Here is a 17988-nt window from a genome sequence, read left to right on the forward strand (position 1 = left end):
TGCTCGTTCTTCCAATTATAGTGAAGATGATCGAATGAAGCAGCTGCTGTTGGCGCGACCGGACCGGCGTCGTTACGGGCTTGCTAAGGGCGGGCTACTTCCGACTCAGATGACCTTTTTGTTGTCGAGTAATGGCTTTAACAAGGCGTGGACACCGTTCTCCTGTGTAAAATATGATCCCTTAATATCTTGTGTGCATTTGTAACCTGACAACACTCGGAGTAGGATGCCTTACGAAGCAGGTGAGTTTAACAGAGGCCAGCTGTGGACCAACCTTCGAGGTTCGGGTTCAGATACAAGACATCGAATACGAGGCAGCAGCTCCATATGCCTGGGTAGTCTTTGGTCATCGAATGGTCATCTTTTGTAGAGAATAGAGTTGTAGATGTAGAAGTAGGCATATTGTTGCTGTCTACTCACGGAGGTAGAGTTGTACATAGAGAAAGTAGGTATCTTGTTGGTGTCTACTGACGGGACTGGAGTTGCACATGTAGATGTAGGTATCTTGTTGCTGTCTACTGACGGAGGGGGAGTTGTACATGTAGAGGTAGGTATCTTGTTGCTGTCTACTGACGGGGGTAGAGTTGTACATGTAGAAGTGTGCATCTTGTTGCTGTCTACTGACGGAGGTAGAGTTGCACATGTAGAAGTAGGTATCTTGTTGGTGTCTACTGACGGAGGTAGAATTGTACATGTAGAAGTAGGTATCTTGTTGCTGTCTACTGACGGAGGTAGAGTTGCACATGTAGAAGTAGGTATCTTGTTGCTGTCTACTGACGGAGGTAGAGTTGTACATGTAGAAGTAGGTATCGTGTTGGTGTCTACTGACGGGGGTAGAGTTGTACATGTAGAAGTAGGTATCTTGTTGTTGTCTACTGACGGAGGTAGAGTTGCACATGTAGAGGTAGGCATCTTGTTGGTGTCTACTGACGGAGGTAGAGTTGTACATGTAGAAGTAGGTATCCTGTTTCTGTCTACTGACGGGGGTAGAGTTGTACATGTAGAAGAAGGTATCCTGTTTCTGTCTACTGACGGAGGTAGAGTTGTACTTGTAGAGGTAGGCATCTTGTTGCTGTCTACTGACGGAGGTAGAGATGTACATGTAGAGGTAGGTATCTTGTTGCTGTCTACTGACGGGGGTAGATTTGTACATGTAGAGGTAGGTATCTTGTTGCTGTCTACTGACGGGGGTAGAGCTGTACATGTAGAGGTAGGTATCTTGTTGCTGTCTACTGATGGAGGTAGAGTTGTACATGTAGAGGTAGGCATCTTGTTTCTGTCTACTGACGGGGGTAGAGTTGTACATGTAGAAGTGGGTATCTTGTTGCTGTCTACTGACGGGGGTAGAGTTGTACATGTAGAGGTAGGTATCTTGTTGCTGTCTACTGACGGAGGTAGAGATGTACATGTAGAAGTAGGTATCTTGTTGCTGTCTACTGACGGGGGTAGAGTTGTACATGTAGATGTAGGTATCTTGTTGCTGTCTTCTGACAGAGGTAGAGTTGTACATGTAGAGGTAGGTATCTTGTTGCTGTCTACTGATGGAGGTAGAGTTGTACATGTAGAGGTAGGTATCTTGTTGCTGTCTACTGATGGAGGTAGAGTTGTACATGTAGAGGTAGGTATCTTGTTGCTGTCTACTGACGGGGGTAGAGTTGTACATGTAGAGGTAGGCATCTTGTTGCTGTCTACTGACGGAGGTAGAGATGTACATGTAGAGGTAGGTATCTTGTTGCTGTCTACTGACGGGGGTAGTTTGTACATGTAGAGGTAGGTATCTTGTTGCTGTCTACTGACGGGGGTAGAGTTGTACATGTAGAAGTAGGTATCTTGTTGCTGTCTACTGACGGAGGTAGAGATGTACATGTAGAGGTAGGTATCTTGTTGCTGTCTACTGACGGGGGTAGAGTTGTACATGTAGAGGTAGGTATCTTGTTGCTGTCTACTGACGGGGGTAGAGTTGTACATGTAGATGTAGGTATCTTGTTGCTGTCTTCTGACAGAGGTAGAGTTGTACATGTAGAGGTAGGTATCTTGTTGCTGTCTACTGATGGAGGTAGAGTTGTACATGTAGAAGCAGGTATCTTGTTGCTGTCTACTGGCTGAGGTAGAGTCGTACATATAGAAGCAGGTATATTGTTGCTGTCTACTGACGGGGGTAGAGTTGTACATGTAGAGGTAGGTATCTTGTTGCTGTCTACTGACGGAGAGAGAGTTGTTCATGTAGAAGTAGGTATCTTGTTGCTGTCTACTGACGGAGGTAGAGTTGTACATGTAGAAGTAGGCATCTTGTTGCTGTCTACTGACGGAGGTAGAATTGTACATGTAGAAGTGGGTATCTTGTTGCTGTCTACTGACGGAGGTAGAATTGTACATGTAGAGGTAGGTATCTTGTTGGTATCTACTGACGGAGGTAGAGCTGTACATGTAGAAGTGGGTATCTTGTTTCTGTCTACTGACGGGGGTAGAGTTGTACATATAGAAGTGGGTATCTTGTTGCTGTCTACTGACGGGGGTAGAGTTGTACATGTAGAAGTGGATATCTTGTTGCTGTCTACTGGCTGAGGTAGATTTGTACATGTAGAAGTGGGTATCTTGTTTCTGTCTACTGACGGGGGTAGAGTTGTCCATGTTGTAGTGGGTATCTTGTTGCTGTCTACTGGCTGAGGTAGAGTTGTACTTGTAGAGGTAGGTATCTTGTTGCTGTCTACTGACGGAGGTAGAGTTGTACATGTAGAAGTAGGTATCTTGTTGCTGTCTACTGACGGGGGTAGAGTTGTACATGTAGAGGTAGGTATCTTGTTTTTGTCTACTGACGGAGGTAGAATTGTACATGTAGAAGTAGGCATCTTGTTGCTGTCTACTGACGGGGGTAGAGTTGTACATGTAGAAGTGGGTATCTTGTTGCTGTCTACTGACGGAGGTAGAGTTGTACATGTAGAAGTGGGTATCTTGTTGCTGTCTACTGACGGAGGTAGAGTTGTACATGTAGAGGTAGGTATCTTGTTGCTGTCTACTGACGGAGGTAGAATTGTACATGTAGAAGTAGGTATCTTGTTGCTGTCTACTGACGGAGGTAGAGTTGCACATGTAGAAGTAGGTATCTTGTTGCTGTCTACTGACGGAGGTAGAGTTGCACATGTAGAAGTAGGTATCTTGTTGCAGTCTACTGACGGAGGTAGAGTTGTACTTGTAGAGGTAGGTATCTTGTTGCTGTCTACTGACGGGGGTAGAGTTGTACATGTAGAAGTGGGTATCTTGTTGGTGTCTACTGACGGAGGTAGAGTTGTACATGTAGAAGTAGGTATCCTGTTTCTGTCTACTGACGGGGGTAGAGTTGTACATGTAGAAGAAGGTATCCTGTTTCTGTCTACTGACGGAGGTAGAGTTGTACTTGTAGAGGTAGGTATCTTGTTGCTGTCTTCTGACGGGGGTAGAGTTGTACATGTAGAGGTAGGTATCTTGTTTTTGTCTACTGACGGAGGTAGAATTGTACATGTAGAAGTAGGCATCTTGTTGCTGTCTACTGACGGGGGTAGAGTTGTACATGTATAAGTGGGTATCTTGTTGCTGTCTACTGACGGGGGTAGAGTTGTAGATGTAGAGGTAGGCATCTTGTTGCTGTCTACTGACGGAGGTAGAATTGTACATGTAGAAGTAGGTATCTTGTTGGTGTCTACTGACGGAGGTAGAATTGTACATGTAGAAGTGGGTATCTTGTTGCTGTCTACTGACGGAGGTAGAGTTGTACATGTAGAGGTAGGTATCTTGTTGCTGTCTACTGACGGAGGTAGAGTTGTACATGTAGAAGTGGGTATCTTGTTGCTGTCTACTGACGGGGGTAGAGTTGTCCATGTTGAAGTGGGTATCTTGTTGCTGTCTGCTGGCTGAGGTAGAGTCGTACATATACTTGTAGGTATCTTGTTGCTGTCTAGTGGTGGGGGGAGAGTTGTACATGTAGAAGTGGGTATCTTGTTGCTGTCTACTGACGGGGGTAGAGTTGTACATGTAGAAGTGGGTATCTTGTTGCTGTCTACTGACGGGGCTAGAGCTGTACATGTAGAGGTAGGCATCTTGTTCCTATCTATGGCCAGGTACCGTAAAAAGAAACGGTTGTGTATATAAGTGTGCTGGCATGGGTGAAGCTCAACACAGATCTGCAGTTCCTGTAACTGTTGTCAGAGCACCTGCAAAATGACCAGTGTATGATTGTTCGCAGTCCGTCGAGTTTCTGTTGCGCAATGTGCTGTGTCATGGTCAGAGCACATGGTTGTCTCCGGTCGGAGCACACAATACCATGCTTGCATCTCCATATACAGGGGTAAGGAGGAGTGACCTGCACAAACAGGGTGAAGTCGTGGCTATCAGGAGACACTTAATTAACATTTGATGTTTGTGCCCCCGTGACCTCTCCCTGTGTGTTACGTCGAATCCGGGGCTTATCGTGTTAAAATCAAAAGCTGTTTGAGTTAGACCAAGCGTGTTAAATGTTACTTTGTTGGCACATACCCCGCTACAGTGTGCAAAGCACATGTGTATTCCTAACAGTACACCTTTCATAAAGGTGTATAACACATGGCTGTCGTCATGAGCTTCGGTTGTGCAAGACTCTGATCTAGTTTGGCAGTCTGCTGTGCACACTGTCGTGAAACAGGCATTATGGGGATTACAGGGTAGACCAGGTTCCCAGTTGCTCGTTCCTGGCGACTGATGACTTGAGTTGGATACAGTGTGGGGCCTGGCTGAGTGGAAGGCACATGCTGTCAGAAACTCCCACAAAACCTGTCGATCCTTATATCCACGCATCGTTTTGGCACATGCAGGACTAGTGGCACAAGGCCTAGCTACACTGATACATGGCACAATGTGTATATCGTATATCGGTACCCGGTTATTGAAAGGCCGCTGTCATACAGCTCTGTCGAACACATGGACATACAGGACTCCGTGACAACACATACACCACTGCATCATAATGAAGCATCAGAGACTCTAGTCCTGTAAAGCTACCAGAGTAATGACTCCTTACTCTAATGGATTTTCTTCCAGTGTCGTCACCACCTCAATACCACCTGCAGCCCACATGTGCGAATGCAGTGTAAAACATTCAACCATGCAGTGTCTTGCACATTATCTGTGGTTGCCTAATCACGGAAATACCAAAAAAAGTCAAAATGGCATCCTTCAGACACGACAAGCAATTTTTCAACACTTTTCAGCTACTACGATTTAGTAACAAGTAATAATGACGTTTAAACAACAATTTGAAATCAATTTTACCAATTTATTATATATCCTGTTTCACAAATAATGACAGTGCCAAATATAGGATTTTTCAAAGTGCATTTCTTCTTCCACTTCAAGTAAGTGTAAAATGTTAACATTACTGATACATGACAAAATTGTATTTATTGCCATGTGAAACAAAACAAGAGAAAATAATACATGTTGAAGTAATTTGTTCACCACCATCAGTGTGGATGCACGTGGTCCTTTGTAGGGAGTCGACAGGCTGGCTAGTCATCAAGATATATATGCATATAACGCTGCGACAGTTTCTAGTGTCTTATGGTGTGGCGTTGTCTCCTTACAGAGTGTGACGTCCTCGCCCATCCCGATGACGCTTACATGATACTCAGCAACTACAACGTCACAGCGGGATCCTACGTCGTTGTTGGATGCAGGAAGTTCGGCCACCGTGTGGTTGGTCCAACCAATGTGACTTGTCTCCCAACAGGGGCGTGGTCGGATGCCGTGAAACCAGAATGTAATTGTGAGTATATCTGAAAATTGATCCAACCATTTAAGTGTCTGACAGATCTTTATTCTAAGAACAGTTTTCTCCCGATTTTATGTGTGGCCTATTCCATGAAATATGACTGAGCGTAAACTGTTCTTGAGCGCGAGAAGTTGAAGTGACTGTGGCGTGGCGTGCATGACTGGAGCGTGTTGTGCGTGACTGGAGCGTGTCGTGCGTGACTGGAGCGTGTTGTGCATGACTGGAGAGTTTCGTGCGTGACTGGAGCGTGTCGTGCGTGACTGGAGAGCGCCGTGCGTGACAAGAGCGTCGTGCGTGACTGGAGAGTTTCGTGCGTGACTGGAGCGTGTCGTGCGTGACTGGAGCGTGTCATGCGTGACTGGAGAGTTTCGTGCGTGACTGGAGAGTGTCATGCGTGACTGGAGAGTGTCGTGCGTGACTGGAGCGTGTTGTGCGTGACTGGAGCGTGTCGTGCGTGACTGGAGCGTGTCGTGCGTGACTGGAGAGTGTCGTGCGTGACTGGAGAGTGTCGTGCGTGACGAGAGCGTGGCGTGAGTGACTGGAGAGCGTCGTGCGTGACTGGAGAGTGTCGTGCGTGACTGGAGAGTGTCGTGCGTGACTGGAGAGTGTCGTGAGTGACTGGAGCGTGTCGTGAGTGACTGGAGAGTGTCGTGCGTGACTGGAGCGTGTCGTGAGTGACTGGAGAGTGTCGTGCGTGACTGGAGAGCGTCGTGCGTGACTGGGGAGCGTCGTAAGTGACTGGAGCGTGTCGTAAGTGACTGGAGAGGGTCGTGCGTGACTGGGGAGCGTCGTGCGTGACTGGAGAGTGTCGTGAGTGACTGGAGCGTGTCGTGAGTGACTGGAGCGTGTCGTGAGTGACTGGAGAGTGTCGTGCGTGACTGGAGCGTGTCGTGAGTGACTGGAGAGTGTCGTCCGTGACTGGAGAGTGTCGTGCGTGACTGGGGAGAGTCGTAAGTGACTGGAGCGTAAACTTTTCTTGAGCGCGAGAAGTTGAAGTGACTGTGGCGTGGCGTGCATGACTGGAGCGTGTTGTGCGTGACTGGAGCGTGTCGTGCGTGACTGGAGCGTGTTGTGCATGACTGGAGAGTTTCGTGCGTGACTGGAGCGTGTCGTGCGTGACTGGAGCGTGTCGTGCGTGACTGGAGAGCGCCGTGCGTGACGAGAGCGTCGTGCGTGACTGGAGAGTTTCGTGCGTGACTGGAGCGTGTCGTGCGTGACTGGAGCGTGTCGTGCGTGACTGGAGAGTTTCGTGCGTGACTGGAGAGTGTCGTGCGTGACTGGAGCGTGTTGTGCGTGACTGGAGCGTGTCGTGCGTGACTGGAGCGTGTCGTGCGTGACTGGAGAGTGTCGTGCGTGACTGGAGAGTGTCGTGAGTGACTGGAGCGTGTCGTGAGTGACTGGAGAGTGTCGTGCGTGACTGGAGAGCGTCGTGCGTGACTGGGGAGCGTCGTGCGTGACTGGAGCGTGTCGTAAGTGACTGGAGAGGGTCGTGCGTGACTGGGGAGCGTCGTGCGTGACTGGAGAGTGTCGTGAGTGACTGGAGCGTGTCGTGAGTGACTGGAGCGTGTCGTGAGTGACTGGAGAGTGTCGTGCGTGACTGGAGCGTGTCGTGAGTGACTGGAGAGTGTCGTCCGTGACTGGAGAGTGTCGTGCGTGACTGGGGAGAGTCGTAAGTGACTGGAGCGTGTCGTAAGTGACTGGAGAGGGTCGTGCGTGACTGGGGAGCGTCGTGCGTGACTGTAGCGTGTCGAGCGTGACATCCTTCTTGGAGCAATGCTTATGATTAATTTGGCTGAAACTAAGGTTTTAGACATTTGACATTTGGATGAAATGAGTGGAAAGGTTAAACTGCAAAACCTTTTTAACTACATGTAAGTTGGTCACCCAAAAGGATTTGTTTTATCATATGTGGATACACTGTCTTGACCTATATATCTTGTATGAAAATAAGGTTTTTTCAAAGACTTTGTCATGTTCAGACGTTTAAAAGTCACTTAACTTCAAATCAGCCATTTCACACTTTTTAGTCTTACTTCTACGTTTATTGTTGTTATAACTTGAAAACATGCAAGTGGTGAAATGCAATATTTATGATGAACACACGTTTTGTTCGTTTCTTCAATGTCGCGTGCACCGTAGACCAGTAATGGCAATTATCACGTTCTGGTCCTTTTCAAACAAGTCTGTATACAGCATGCTTAATATGCTTTTTGAAATATAATGTTTTTGATATTCGGATCAATGATTCACTTTAGCGGACTGAGGAAAAACAGGTGATTGGTTCGTGCGATAGCGCGAAGCGGGGGACATATATAGTATTCACTATGAAAAAAAAGTTGGCGCGATATCGCAAGAACCATATTCATACCGATTCTTAAACGAATAAATGTATTTCGAAGAGCAATTACTATAAGAAGCTACGGTGGACAGGTCCGAGTCACTCATAGTAACTTGCTACATGTCGTATCTTGACCCCCTATCTTTGAGGGAAGAGGACCACGTGTACTAGCTGTAGAAGAACAAGAACGTCAATAATTCCTATGTCATATTTCCTACATATGAAGCCCATGTATGTTTACGACGGTTATACAAATATATAAACACTCATGGTGTCGGCCTTCTTTGACAGACGATATTCAGGCACACATGAAAGTTTCAGTCAATAATTACTGGGCGGCCTTTGATTAATCTGAAGTCGTTTCTTTATTTTTTTTATGATGCAAATAATGATATTTATCAGTTACTGTAACATTTAATACTATGACTATTATTGCGTACTGGTGCTAAATATATAACGAAAACAATATAAAAAAAGAGAGCGGGTGTACGGGCTACGATTTACGTACTAGTATCTATTCTTGATATTGTCTTTATACATTACACCCCATCTCCGGTGTCCCCCGCCGTGATAGTGCTGGAATATTGCTAAAAGCGGCGTAAAACCATACTCACTCACTTGTACATTTCACACATTTAAAGTCATGTAGTGCCACAGATCAATTTATACTCTCCTCTCTTTTAGTGTTTTCATATATCATTCAGTACAATTGTGAATTTAAGTTTTTTTAAATAAAAATAAAATAAGAAATAAAAAAAATAAAAAATTCTACCTCCCTATCCATTTTCATTTTTAAAACAATGATGAGGACAGTATAAAGTGCATCGCAATATTTTTTTTAACACAAATTCTTTTAAGATATTGAGCGATAGAACTTCTACATATGGCACTACGTATACGTTATCCTTCTAGAAGTTAGTGTGTGTTGGTTTCTGTCGATGCTTTACTCTGTGTGTTTAAAGCGCTGGAACTATATACAGCTTATATAACATTATATCAATATTGATCTTAGTGGTAATAATTAATTTCAGCTGAACTGAGACCTCACGAATATTATGTTAGCGACGAAGTTTAATACAAATGGCAATAGCACAGTATAGATCGACGTGGGATCCTTTCTATTGCTTCAGCGTGCAGTCATGAACAGTTCTATTTATAAATCTTAGCCGCGGCGCCCGTACTATGAATACAACGTAAACAATCGCGGCTAAACATCACAGTCGTCGTGGCCGAGTGGTTAAGGCGATAGACTAGAAATCTATTGGGATCTTCCCGCGCAGGTTCGAATCCTGCCGACGACGCATTCTTTTTAATAATATTTTGCAACATTTAAAAATGGTGATCACAGGAATACGAAGCTTTACTAAAAAGAATAATTTATTGGCCTCTTAGGATACATGGGACAATAAAAATGAATGTTACGATTCACTCATGTATTCGGTAGTATATAAATGTACAATAAAATAACAGTCATGAACACTGGCAACAGGGTCAAACGATGTCAAAACAATTATTTTGTTATTGTTTCACTGAATATAATAAATAATACATCAACTGTATTCATGAATAAATATATTCATGTTCGTTACCCTATGTTCGTGATATGTATCGTATTCGCTTCATAGCTATTTGTTGCAGCCCTACTGTTTACAGCAGCATATTCCTGTGGTTTGGCGAACAATTTATATCTTTGCTCACCATGAACAAAAAGAGAATGTAAGGGTTAGTGTATTGGGCGTTAAACTTCAGAATCTTTCACCCTCCAAACCGACTGGAGTGGTGCATGACTTCAAATTTTGACAAATCTTTTCAAAAATCGCATCCACATGAACAGAAATGCCAAAGCAACTGAGACGTTTTTTCTGTTTTACTCGGCAAGGGACTGTTGAAGTTTATTATGGATGGGGGTAGGGGTAGGGGTAGGGGTGGGGTGAGATTGGCATCAGGACTGTATCATATTTTGCTGACCCCCTATTTTATGTAACATTCGTTCATTCTCAAGGGAATGTGGAAATAGTCCGTAAATGGTTACATCGTTTCAAGAATACATCCCCGTACCAAGTGACATGTGGCATGGAACACCAAACAATGTGGGTCTTAGAGCACGTGTTCTCGTCGTAGTGCTGATGCCATTCAACCTCCGTTTACAAGGTTAAATTATTATGAATAAGTGTTTCCTTCGACACCTTCTTGAAATAACATTCCACATAATGACAGAAACTGTACACCTTTATCGGGGCAACTCTTAAAAAGATATTTCGGTTGCGCCTAGTATTTTTCTTTCATTTGGCTAAAGAAAATTAGATATAATGCAAACCAAGCTAAGATATTTGACCAGCCACTTAAATCATAGGAATAGGCTTCATTAGAGATTCCGCGTGTTACTATGGCGATCAATGTGAAATATGTTTGAGTCTGTATGAGGCGCCGGTGTTCACGGTGAAGAGTTGTGTCCCTCTACTGAGCCTGGATCCACTGAACGTGGGTTCCAATACCATATTTGGCTCCATTAACGCATCCTTCGTTTGTGAGTATCATACCCAAGCTCGTGAAATACTGCATGTCTAAAGCGGCGTTAACAATCACAACTGACGAATTCATAACTTTCGTCTCGCTCGGAATATACCTAGCGAGCAACTGATATCTGATGCATTGCATACACTACTGTTTGGCCCCGTGTTGTTAATGTCTAGTATGATATATATATGTATGTCTGTGTGTGTCACCAGGGACATGGGAGCTGACGACCCACGAGAAGCTCGTGCTAGGGACATCCATCGCTGCCGGGGCTTTCCTCCTCATCGTTACCATAGCAATCATAATAGCTTACTGTTGCTGCTACAGGCGGATGAGAGAAAGGGAAAACGAGTAAGTATAGGAGCGAGGGTTGGCTGGTTCTAGGTTACACCATATAGCCTCTACAGTGTGGCGAACTTTGACCGACCAATGGATTGACAGCAGAAGGCAGCTTTCTCGTGCTTTACGGCACAAATTTCAAATTGGCGACTACGCTTCGAAACATATTTTGACAAATTCTCGATTACAAATTTGAAACCTGAACAAAAAAAACATTCTGGAATGGCTAATAGATGGTCTAGATTGTAAGGATTCAGTCGTTAAACCCGTAACTATCGTTCGGAATACCCCATGTTAAAGTTTTCGAGATTGCATGATTAGAAATCACATTCCGACTGTCACTTTCATAATCTGGTAAGCGACGCACTGATTGGTCGGAGGAAAGGTTGTTCTGACGTGACCCCTAATGGGATGTCTTCAGATCTTTGTTTAGCGGCAGCGAGAATTAAGATCTGATTTTAATAAGATTGATGTTCTTCCCCTATAGTAAAGATCCACACACATGATGTAACGTTTGCCCTGTATGTCCTTGTGATTGTGGAGGTGTTCCGCAGTGGTATATATAGAGAATATAGTGGTACACACACACACATATATATATATATATATATATATATATATATATATATATATATATATATATATATATATATATGCGATTTTATTTATCATCCAACATCATTCTTCGAACTTTTTTCAATTTGTGGACAGTAATTAGCAGTGTCTTCAGTGTAAAAAGTACTGCTAACAGCTTCAGTAGCAGAGCCATTAGTGATGTCATTTGATTGTGACGTCATGGTAACCAGTGATGTCACAATGGTCTTCAAAGCATTGTGATGTAATTTCATTGCAGCGATATCTACAGTGTAGATATCGCTTGATCCAATCCAAGCGATATCTCCTGTGGGAGCCAGTTTTGGATGATAAATAGAGAATCTCACCCGAGTGTCTTTTGATATCAAATATATCAACACGAGTTGATAAAAGTGGAAAAATCCGAGGCTTGCCGAGGATTTTTGCCACTTTTATCAACGAGTGTTGATATATTTGATATCAAAAGACACGAGGGGGAGATTTTATTTATCATCCAACATCATTCTTTCAACTTTTTCAATGTGTAGACAGTAATTAGCAGTGTCTTCAGTGTAAAAAGTACTGCAAACAGCTTCAGTAGCAGAGCCATTAGTGATGTCATTGGATTGTGACGTCATGGTAACCAGTGATGTCACAATGGTCTCCAAAGGATTGTGATGTAATTTCATTGCAGCGATATCTACAGTGTAGATATCGCTTGATCTAATCCAAGCGATATCTCCTGTGGGAGCCAGTTTTGGATGATAAATAGAGGTTATCACGCGAGTGTGTTTGGGGATGGTAAATATCCTGCATTAGGAATAAACATTGTATTTAGCGAGCCTTGGCGAGCTATATACATAGTGTTTATTCCTAATACAGGATATTTACCATCCCCAAACACACAAGCGTGATAACCTCTTTATCATATAATGTCATTCTTTAATTCTGTGCTTTAAAATCGCTTTCCCTCTCTCACAAACATTACCGAAACATTGCGAGTTTTCCTGGAATGCGCGCATTAATATTTATTACGTCACAGGGTAAGTGATTAGTCAGTCGGACAGTGACAGTAGCCAATATAGTTCCAACTGAAATCTGTTTCTTATACAGTGGCGAAGCAACTTATAGGCAAAACAACAGTTGTTTTTAATTGTCTTTCGCGGCAATCCATCGGTCTGTCCGCTAGAGTAACTGCCCTTTGTCAAAGGGAAGCTACTCTAACTCTAGTCTATGAGACGTCACGGCCACGGTCAGACGTTATTGACAGTCGGTCTGTCCTTTCATAACGTTAAGAAGTGTAGTCAGATGTACACACAGCGACAAAACGAAACAAGGTAACAGTTCAAACATATTTCGGCCGAATCCAACCATTTTGATTTGTGGAGAAGGTTTCAAGCACAGATATGGCTTCTGATCCCGCTTGGCTAGGCCCTCGTGCCCTCGCAAAATTGTTTCGAAATTTATATCTCGAAAGTTGCCAAAACTTATAAAATGCCTTAGCTACGTCACAGTTAGACACTGATTTTCAGTATATTATACTGTTCGTTTGATAATGATAGCAATTATCCCTGTAGTTTATCCAGATTCACGATGGTTAATTCTGACTCGATCGCCGAATGACGAGGGCGACGCCATGCTTGTTTATAAACAGTGAAAGTAGTCCTACTTGACCTTTGATATTTGCATCTCTATCCGCATATGACCCCAACGGATATCGTTTTTATCCGTTGGCTTTATCCTGCCGAGAAACCTACCCATTATATGATAAATGTGTGGCTCAGCCCTAGCCTATGTTCTTCCCCTATAGTAAAGATCCACACACATGATGTAACGTTTGCCCTGTATGTCCTGTTAAATGCCACTTTCCTGGCTCAACCCACACTGGCATGTGTGCTCCCTGACACAGCTAAACCACGAGACTGTGTGTGATGTTGTAGGAACTTCGGCGCCGTGTACGAGGAGCGAGTGACGCCGTCCAAGAAGCACAACTACGACCACTACGGACCGCCTATCATCGAGGGAGGGCCAGGCATCTACCCCGATGCCTACTACGCCTACCAAGAGTACGTCTTGTTCGCCACAGAAACACGCACTGGGTCATAGAATGTCGGCAGATAAGTCGCAAACACCACGCTTGTCATAATAGTCATAATTGGTAACCATGAGGGGCGACCTGGGTGCCGCTGTACAAAGCGGTCTTAGCAGTAAGGAGATCATTACTCCCATACCTTAACATAGACTTCAGCAGTTGTAGCGCTAAGGTTGTTTTGTACAACGACGCCATGTTGTATACAGTCTGAGTATATATGTAGATCGTACTGTCTGTGTATAGATAGTATCCACGACTGGGTGGTCAAATATTGCACATATGTATTTGGTTTATGTTATTGTAGTCCATGAGCGACTTCTAAAAGCTAGGAGTAGGGGGGTGGTCAACCGTGACATAAACATTAACCTGATCTACCGTGTACTTTATGATGTGCAAAATATTTAAGTATGTCGATATATGATGTGTACAATTCGCAGACAACGTTTCAAGGCAAGTAACAGAGAAGTCAATGGAAATCAATTTCTACAACCACCTATATCAAAATGGGTTCGCCCTAACGACTAACGGGAGGTCAGGTTGACTTGGTTGATGCGTGTCATCGTATCCAAATTGCATGGATCGATGTTCATGATATCACTCACTGTATTGTCTGTCCAGACTACTACTACTACTACTACTACTACTACTACTACTACTACTACTACTACTACAGTTACTATGGACGCGACCTGAAGACCGATTGCAAAGCTCATCTTCACTCCTGCACCCTTGAGTCAAGGAGCCCAGTAGGAGACAGAGGAGATGTACACTGCCGTCAAATGCAGTGTCTAGCACGAGATTTGTTAAATCATAGATGAAGTCAGATAACACACACAAGGGGCAGACCATTTGGTTGGGGAGGGGCTGCGATTTCATCGACAAAAATAAATTGTTCCCAAAATTCTTGAAAATAGTAATTATGCTTCATACTGTTGGCTCATAAAACAATATATAATGGCTCGTAGTTTTCAATAAAAACTGGTTTTGCAGCTGTAGCTGAAATAAACTCTGTTCTCATTACAAAATCCCAGCCTCAACCCCGAGAATATCAAATGGTCGGTCCCAAACTCGCACGGCCGCGGGTTGTGATTATCAGACTCCCATTCCCAATACTGATATTACTCGTCCTAGTTTATGTTTAGGGGAACAAAGTAATCTGTATACACGTGTAAGTTCACGGATGTGATCAGGAGTTGACTGTGTTCGTTGTGTTGGTGCAGGTACCCAGAGAACAAGACGTACCCACCCGACATGACGGATGTGTCGGGCCTGGACAGGCCATGGTGAGTCGCTCGACCTGCTATATACCAGACTACTGTTGCACTACAGACCCGTGAACATCCAGGCTACAATTGGTTTTGAGCAACCCATAAGAGGGGACTATCGGGATCGGGTGGTCAGGTTCGCTGACGTGACTGATGCATGTCATCGTATGCCAATTGCGTGGATCGATGCCCATAATATCAGTCACTGGTTGTCTGGTCCAGACTCGAATATTTACAGACCTTCGTAATATAGCTGGAATATTGCTAAGTGCGGCGTTAAACAACAAACAAACATGCAAAGTGTTGCACCAAATCGACTTGATGGTGGATATATGTGTGGGCCCTGTGTTGCTAATACGTACGTCTACCATCAATGTCCTGTGTGCTACAGGGTGAAACAGATGTTTCCTGAATGTGTACTGAAGCAGAAGGCCAAGGAAACTACACAGATCAGTTATGAGATGCCGGTCACTATCACATGGTGACCCTCAAGTGCTACGTCTTCATGAAAACAACAGCTTCCTCAATCAGTGGCTTGTTTGTTTGCGAGGGAAGGAGGAGTTGCCTCCCTTGATGTAGATCATTAGTTCAAGACCATTTCGTCCAGAATAATCCATAATAATGTTGACTGTCATATTTCAAATGAATGTTATAGCTTCACGTTTGAATTCTCCTTGCAGGCTAGGCTATATACCTCGTCCCAAAGTGGCTGATGGGCGATACTACCACTGACAGCCACCTGACTATGGAGCAATAATCAAACCCTTGTCGCCAACTGCACACCTAGGTCAAGTGCTTCACTCTGCAGACACGCAACACTGCAGTGTTGAGATCGAACTACTTGAATCTCCTTGAGGCCTTAAGCTATGAACATAATGATTAATAGCAGTGTGTTCAAACTAGATATTCATTTGTGTGGAGGAATCGCCATACCGCAGTGTCTGCAATGAGTGTGTTGTCTTCTACACAGGCGTAGGGAGCAGGGACCAAGGAACTCCACTTTAGTACTTGATGCCGTGACGTCACTGGCATTGTGTCTAACGAACGTCAGGCAGAGCTGATGCCATAACAACCATAAATGCTGACGACGTCTCCGCATACAGGCGTCTCCGCATACAGATCATGTTGCCATAGCAACATTTTGGCCATGTTGCCTGACTCGTAGAGATTTATTTCGATATAGCAACGATTCTCCTAAACATAGACAGTATATTTTTGTATTCAATGCGTCTTTTTATATCATGTCCAGGAATACATTGAGCATGTGCGAGGGACTTTGAGCTACAGCTGGACTGTGTACCCACACAGGATGTGTCGTGGTTGCGTCCTCCACACAGTGTCGGCGGCCTGTGAAGGCGCGGTGGCGTGTGCTGGCACTGTGAGACACATGGCGCTGACAGACGATATATATGACACCAGAGCATTACGATCAAACAGTTACGATTTTATGTTTTGTAATACACATGTACAGAGAAATGTAAATATATCTATTATTAAAGAAATACAATTATATATGAATGTCAAAGCTGTGCTGGTTGTGTGTGAGGTGTGAGGGGTGAAGCGGGCATCTGAGTGTTGTCCTGTAGCACTGCATAGCCCGGGAACATAATGACTGTTCGTACTGGTTGAACAGCTGCTTCGATGGGGACATATGGCTCTACATATTGGTTGAATAGTTGCTTGAATGGGGACAAATGACTCTACATACTGGTTGAATAGTTGCTTGAATGGGGACATACGACTCTACATATTGGTTGAATAGTTGCTTGAATGGGCACATATTGCTCTACATATTGGTTGAATAGTTGCTTGAATGGGGACACATGACTCTACATACTGGTTGAATAGTTGCTTGAATGGGGACATACGACTCTACATATTGGTTGAATAGTTGCTTGAATGGGGACAAATTACTCTACATACTGGTTGAATAGTTGCTTGAATGGGGACATACGACTCTACATATTGGTTGAATAGTTGCTTGAATGGGCACATATTGCTCTACATATTGGTTGAATAGTTGCTTGAATGGGGACAAATGACTCTACATACTGGTTGAATAGTTGCTTGAATGGGGACATACGACTCTACATATTGGTTGAATAGTTGCTTGAATGGGCACATATTGCTCTACATATTGGTTGAATAGTTGCTTGAATGGGGACATACGACTCTACATATTGGTTGAATAGTTGCTTGAATGGGCACATATTGCTCTACATACTGGTTGAATAGTTGCTTGAATGGGGACATATGACTCTACATATTGGTTGAAAAATTGCTTGAATGGGCACATATTGCTCTACATACTGGTTGAATAGTTGCTTGAATGGGGACATATGGCTCTACATATTGGTTGAAAAGTTGCTTGAATGGGAACATATTGCTCTACATTTTGGTTGAAAAGTTGCTTGAATGGGGACATACGACTCTACATATTGGTTGAATAGTTGCTTGAATGGGGACATATGGCTGTAATTGTGGTTGAATAGTTGCTTGAATGGGGACATATGGCTCTACATATTGGTTGAATAGGGATATATATCTCTACATATTGGTTGAATAGTTACTTGGATGGGGACATATGCTCTATATACTGGTTGAATAGTTCCTTAAATGCTGACATATGGCTCTACATATTGGTTGAATAGTTGCTTGAATGGGACATATGGCTCTACATATTGGTTGAATAATTACTTGGATGGGGACATATGGCTCTACATAATGGTTGAATAGTTGCTTGAATGGGGACATATGGCTCTACATATTGGTTGAATAGTTGCTTGAATGCGGACATATGGCTTTACATATTGGTTGAATAGTTGCTTCGATGGGGACATATGGCTCTACATATTGGTTGAATAGTTGCTTTAATAGGGACATATGGCGCTACATACTGGTTGAATAGTTGCTTGAATGGGGACATATGGCTCTACATATTGGTTGAATAGTTGCTTGGATGGGGACAAATGGCTCTTCATATTGGTTGAATAGTTGCTTGAATGGGGACGTATGGCTCTACATACTGGTTGAATATTTGCTCGGATGGGAACATACGGCTCTACATATTGGTTGAATAGGTAGA

The 17988-nt window shown here is 43.8% G+C and overlaps 1 protein-coding gene and 1 non-coding gene across 4 annotated transcripts in view; both read left to right on the forward strand.

The window, feature by feature from the left end:
• Positions 1-16428, forward strand: part of LOC124124495 — a 45000-nt gene extending 28572 nt beyond the window's left edge. For all 3 annotated transcript variants that reach the window (XM_046487680.1, XM_046487678.1, XM_046487679.2), the window contains exons 3-7: positions 5594-5773; positions 10847-10985; positions 13487-13612; positions 14859-14921; positions 15584-16428. In XM_046487680.1, the coding sequence (XP_046343636.1) occupies positions 5594-5773; positions 10847-10985; positions 13487-13612; positions 14859-14921; positions 15584-15635 (560 nt within the window). In that variant the 3' untranslated portion in view covers positions 15636-16428. The remainder of the gene's footprint in view (positions 1-5593; positions 5774-10846; positions 10986-13486; positions 13613-14858; positions 14922-15583) is intronic.
• Positions 9337-9418, forward strand: Trnas-aga. Its single transcript has one exon. It is a non-coding gene; the product is annotated as a tRNA-Ser (tRNA).
• Positions 16429-17988: the final 1560 nt, after the last annotated feature.

This window comes from Haliotis rufescens, unplaced genomic scaffold (genome assembly GCF_023055435.1).
Source record: "Haliotis rufescens isolate VD_foot unplaced genomic scaffold, xgHalRufe1.0.p SCAF_14, whole genome shotgun sequence".
Lineage (NCBI taxonomy): Eukaryota > Metazoa > Mollusca > Gastropoda > Lepetellida > Haliotidae > Haliotis > Haliotis rufescens.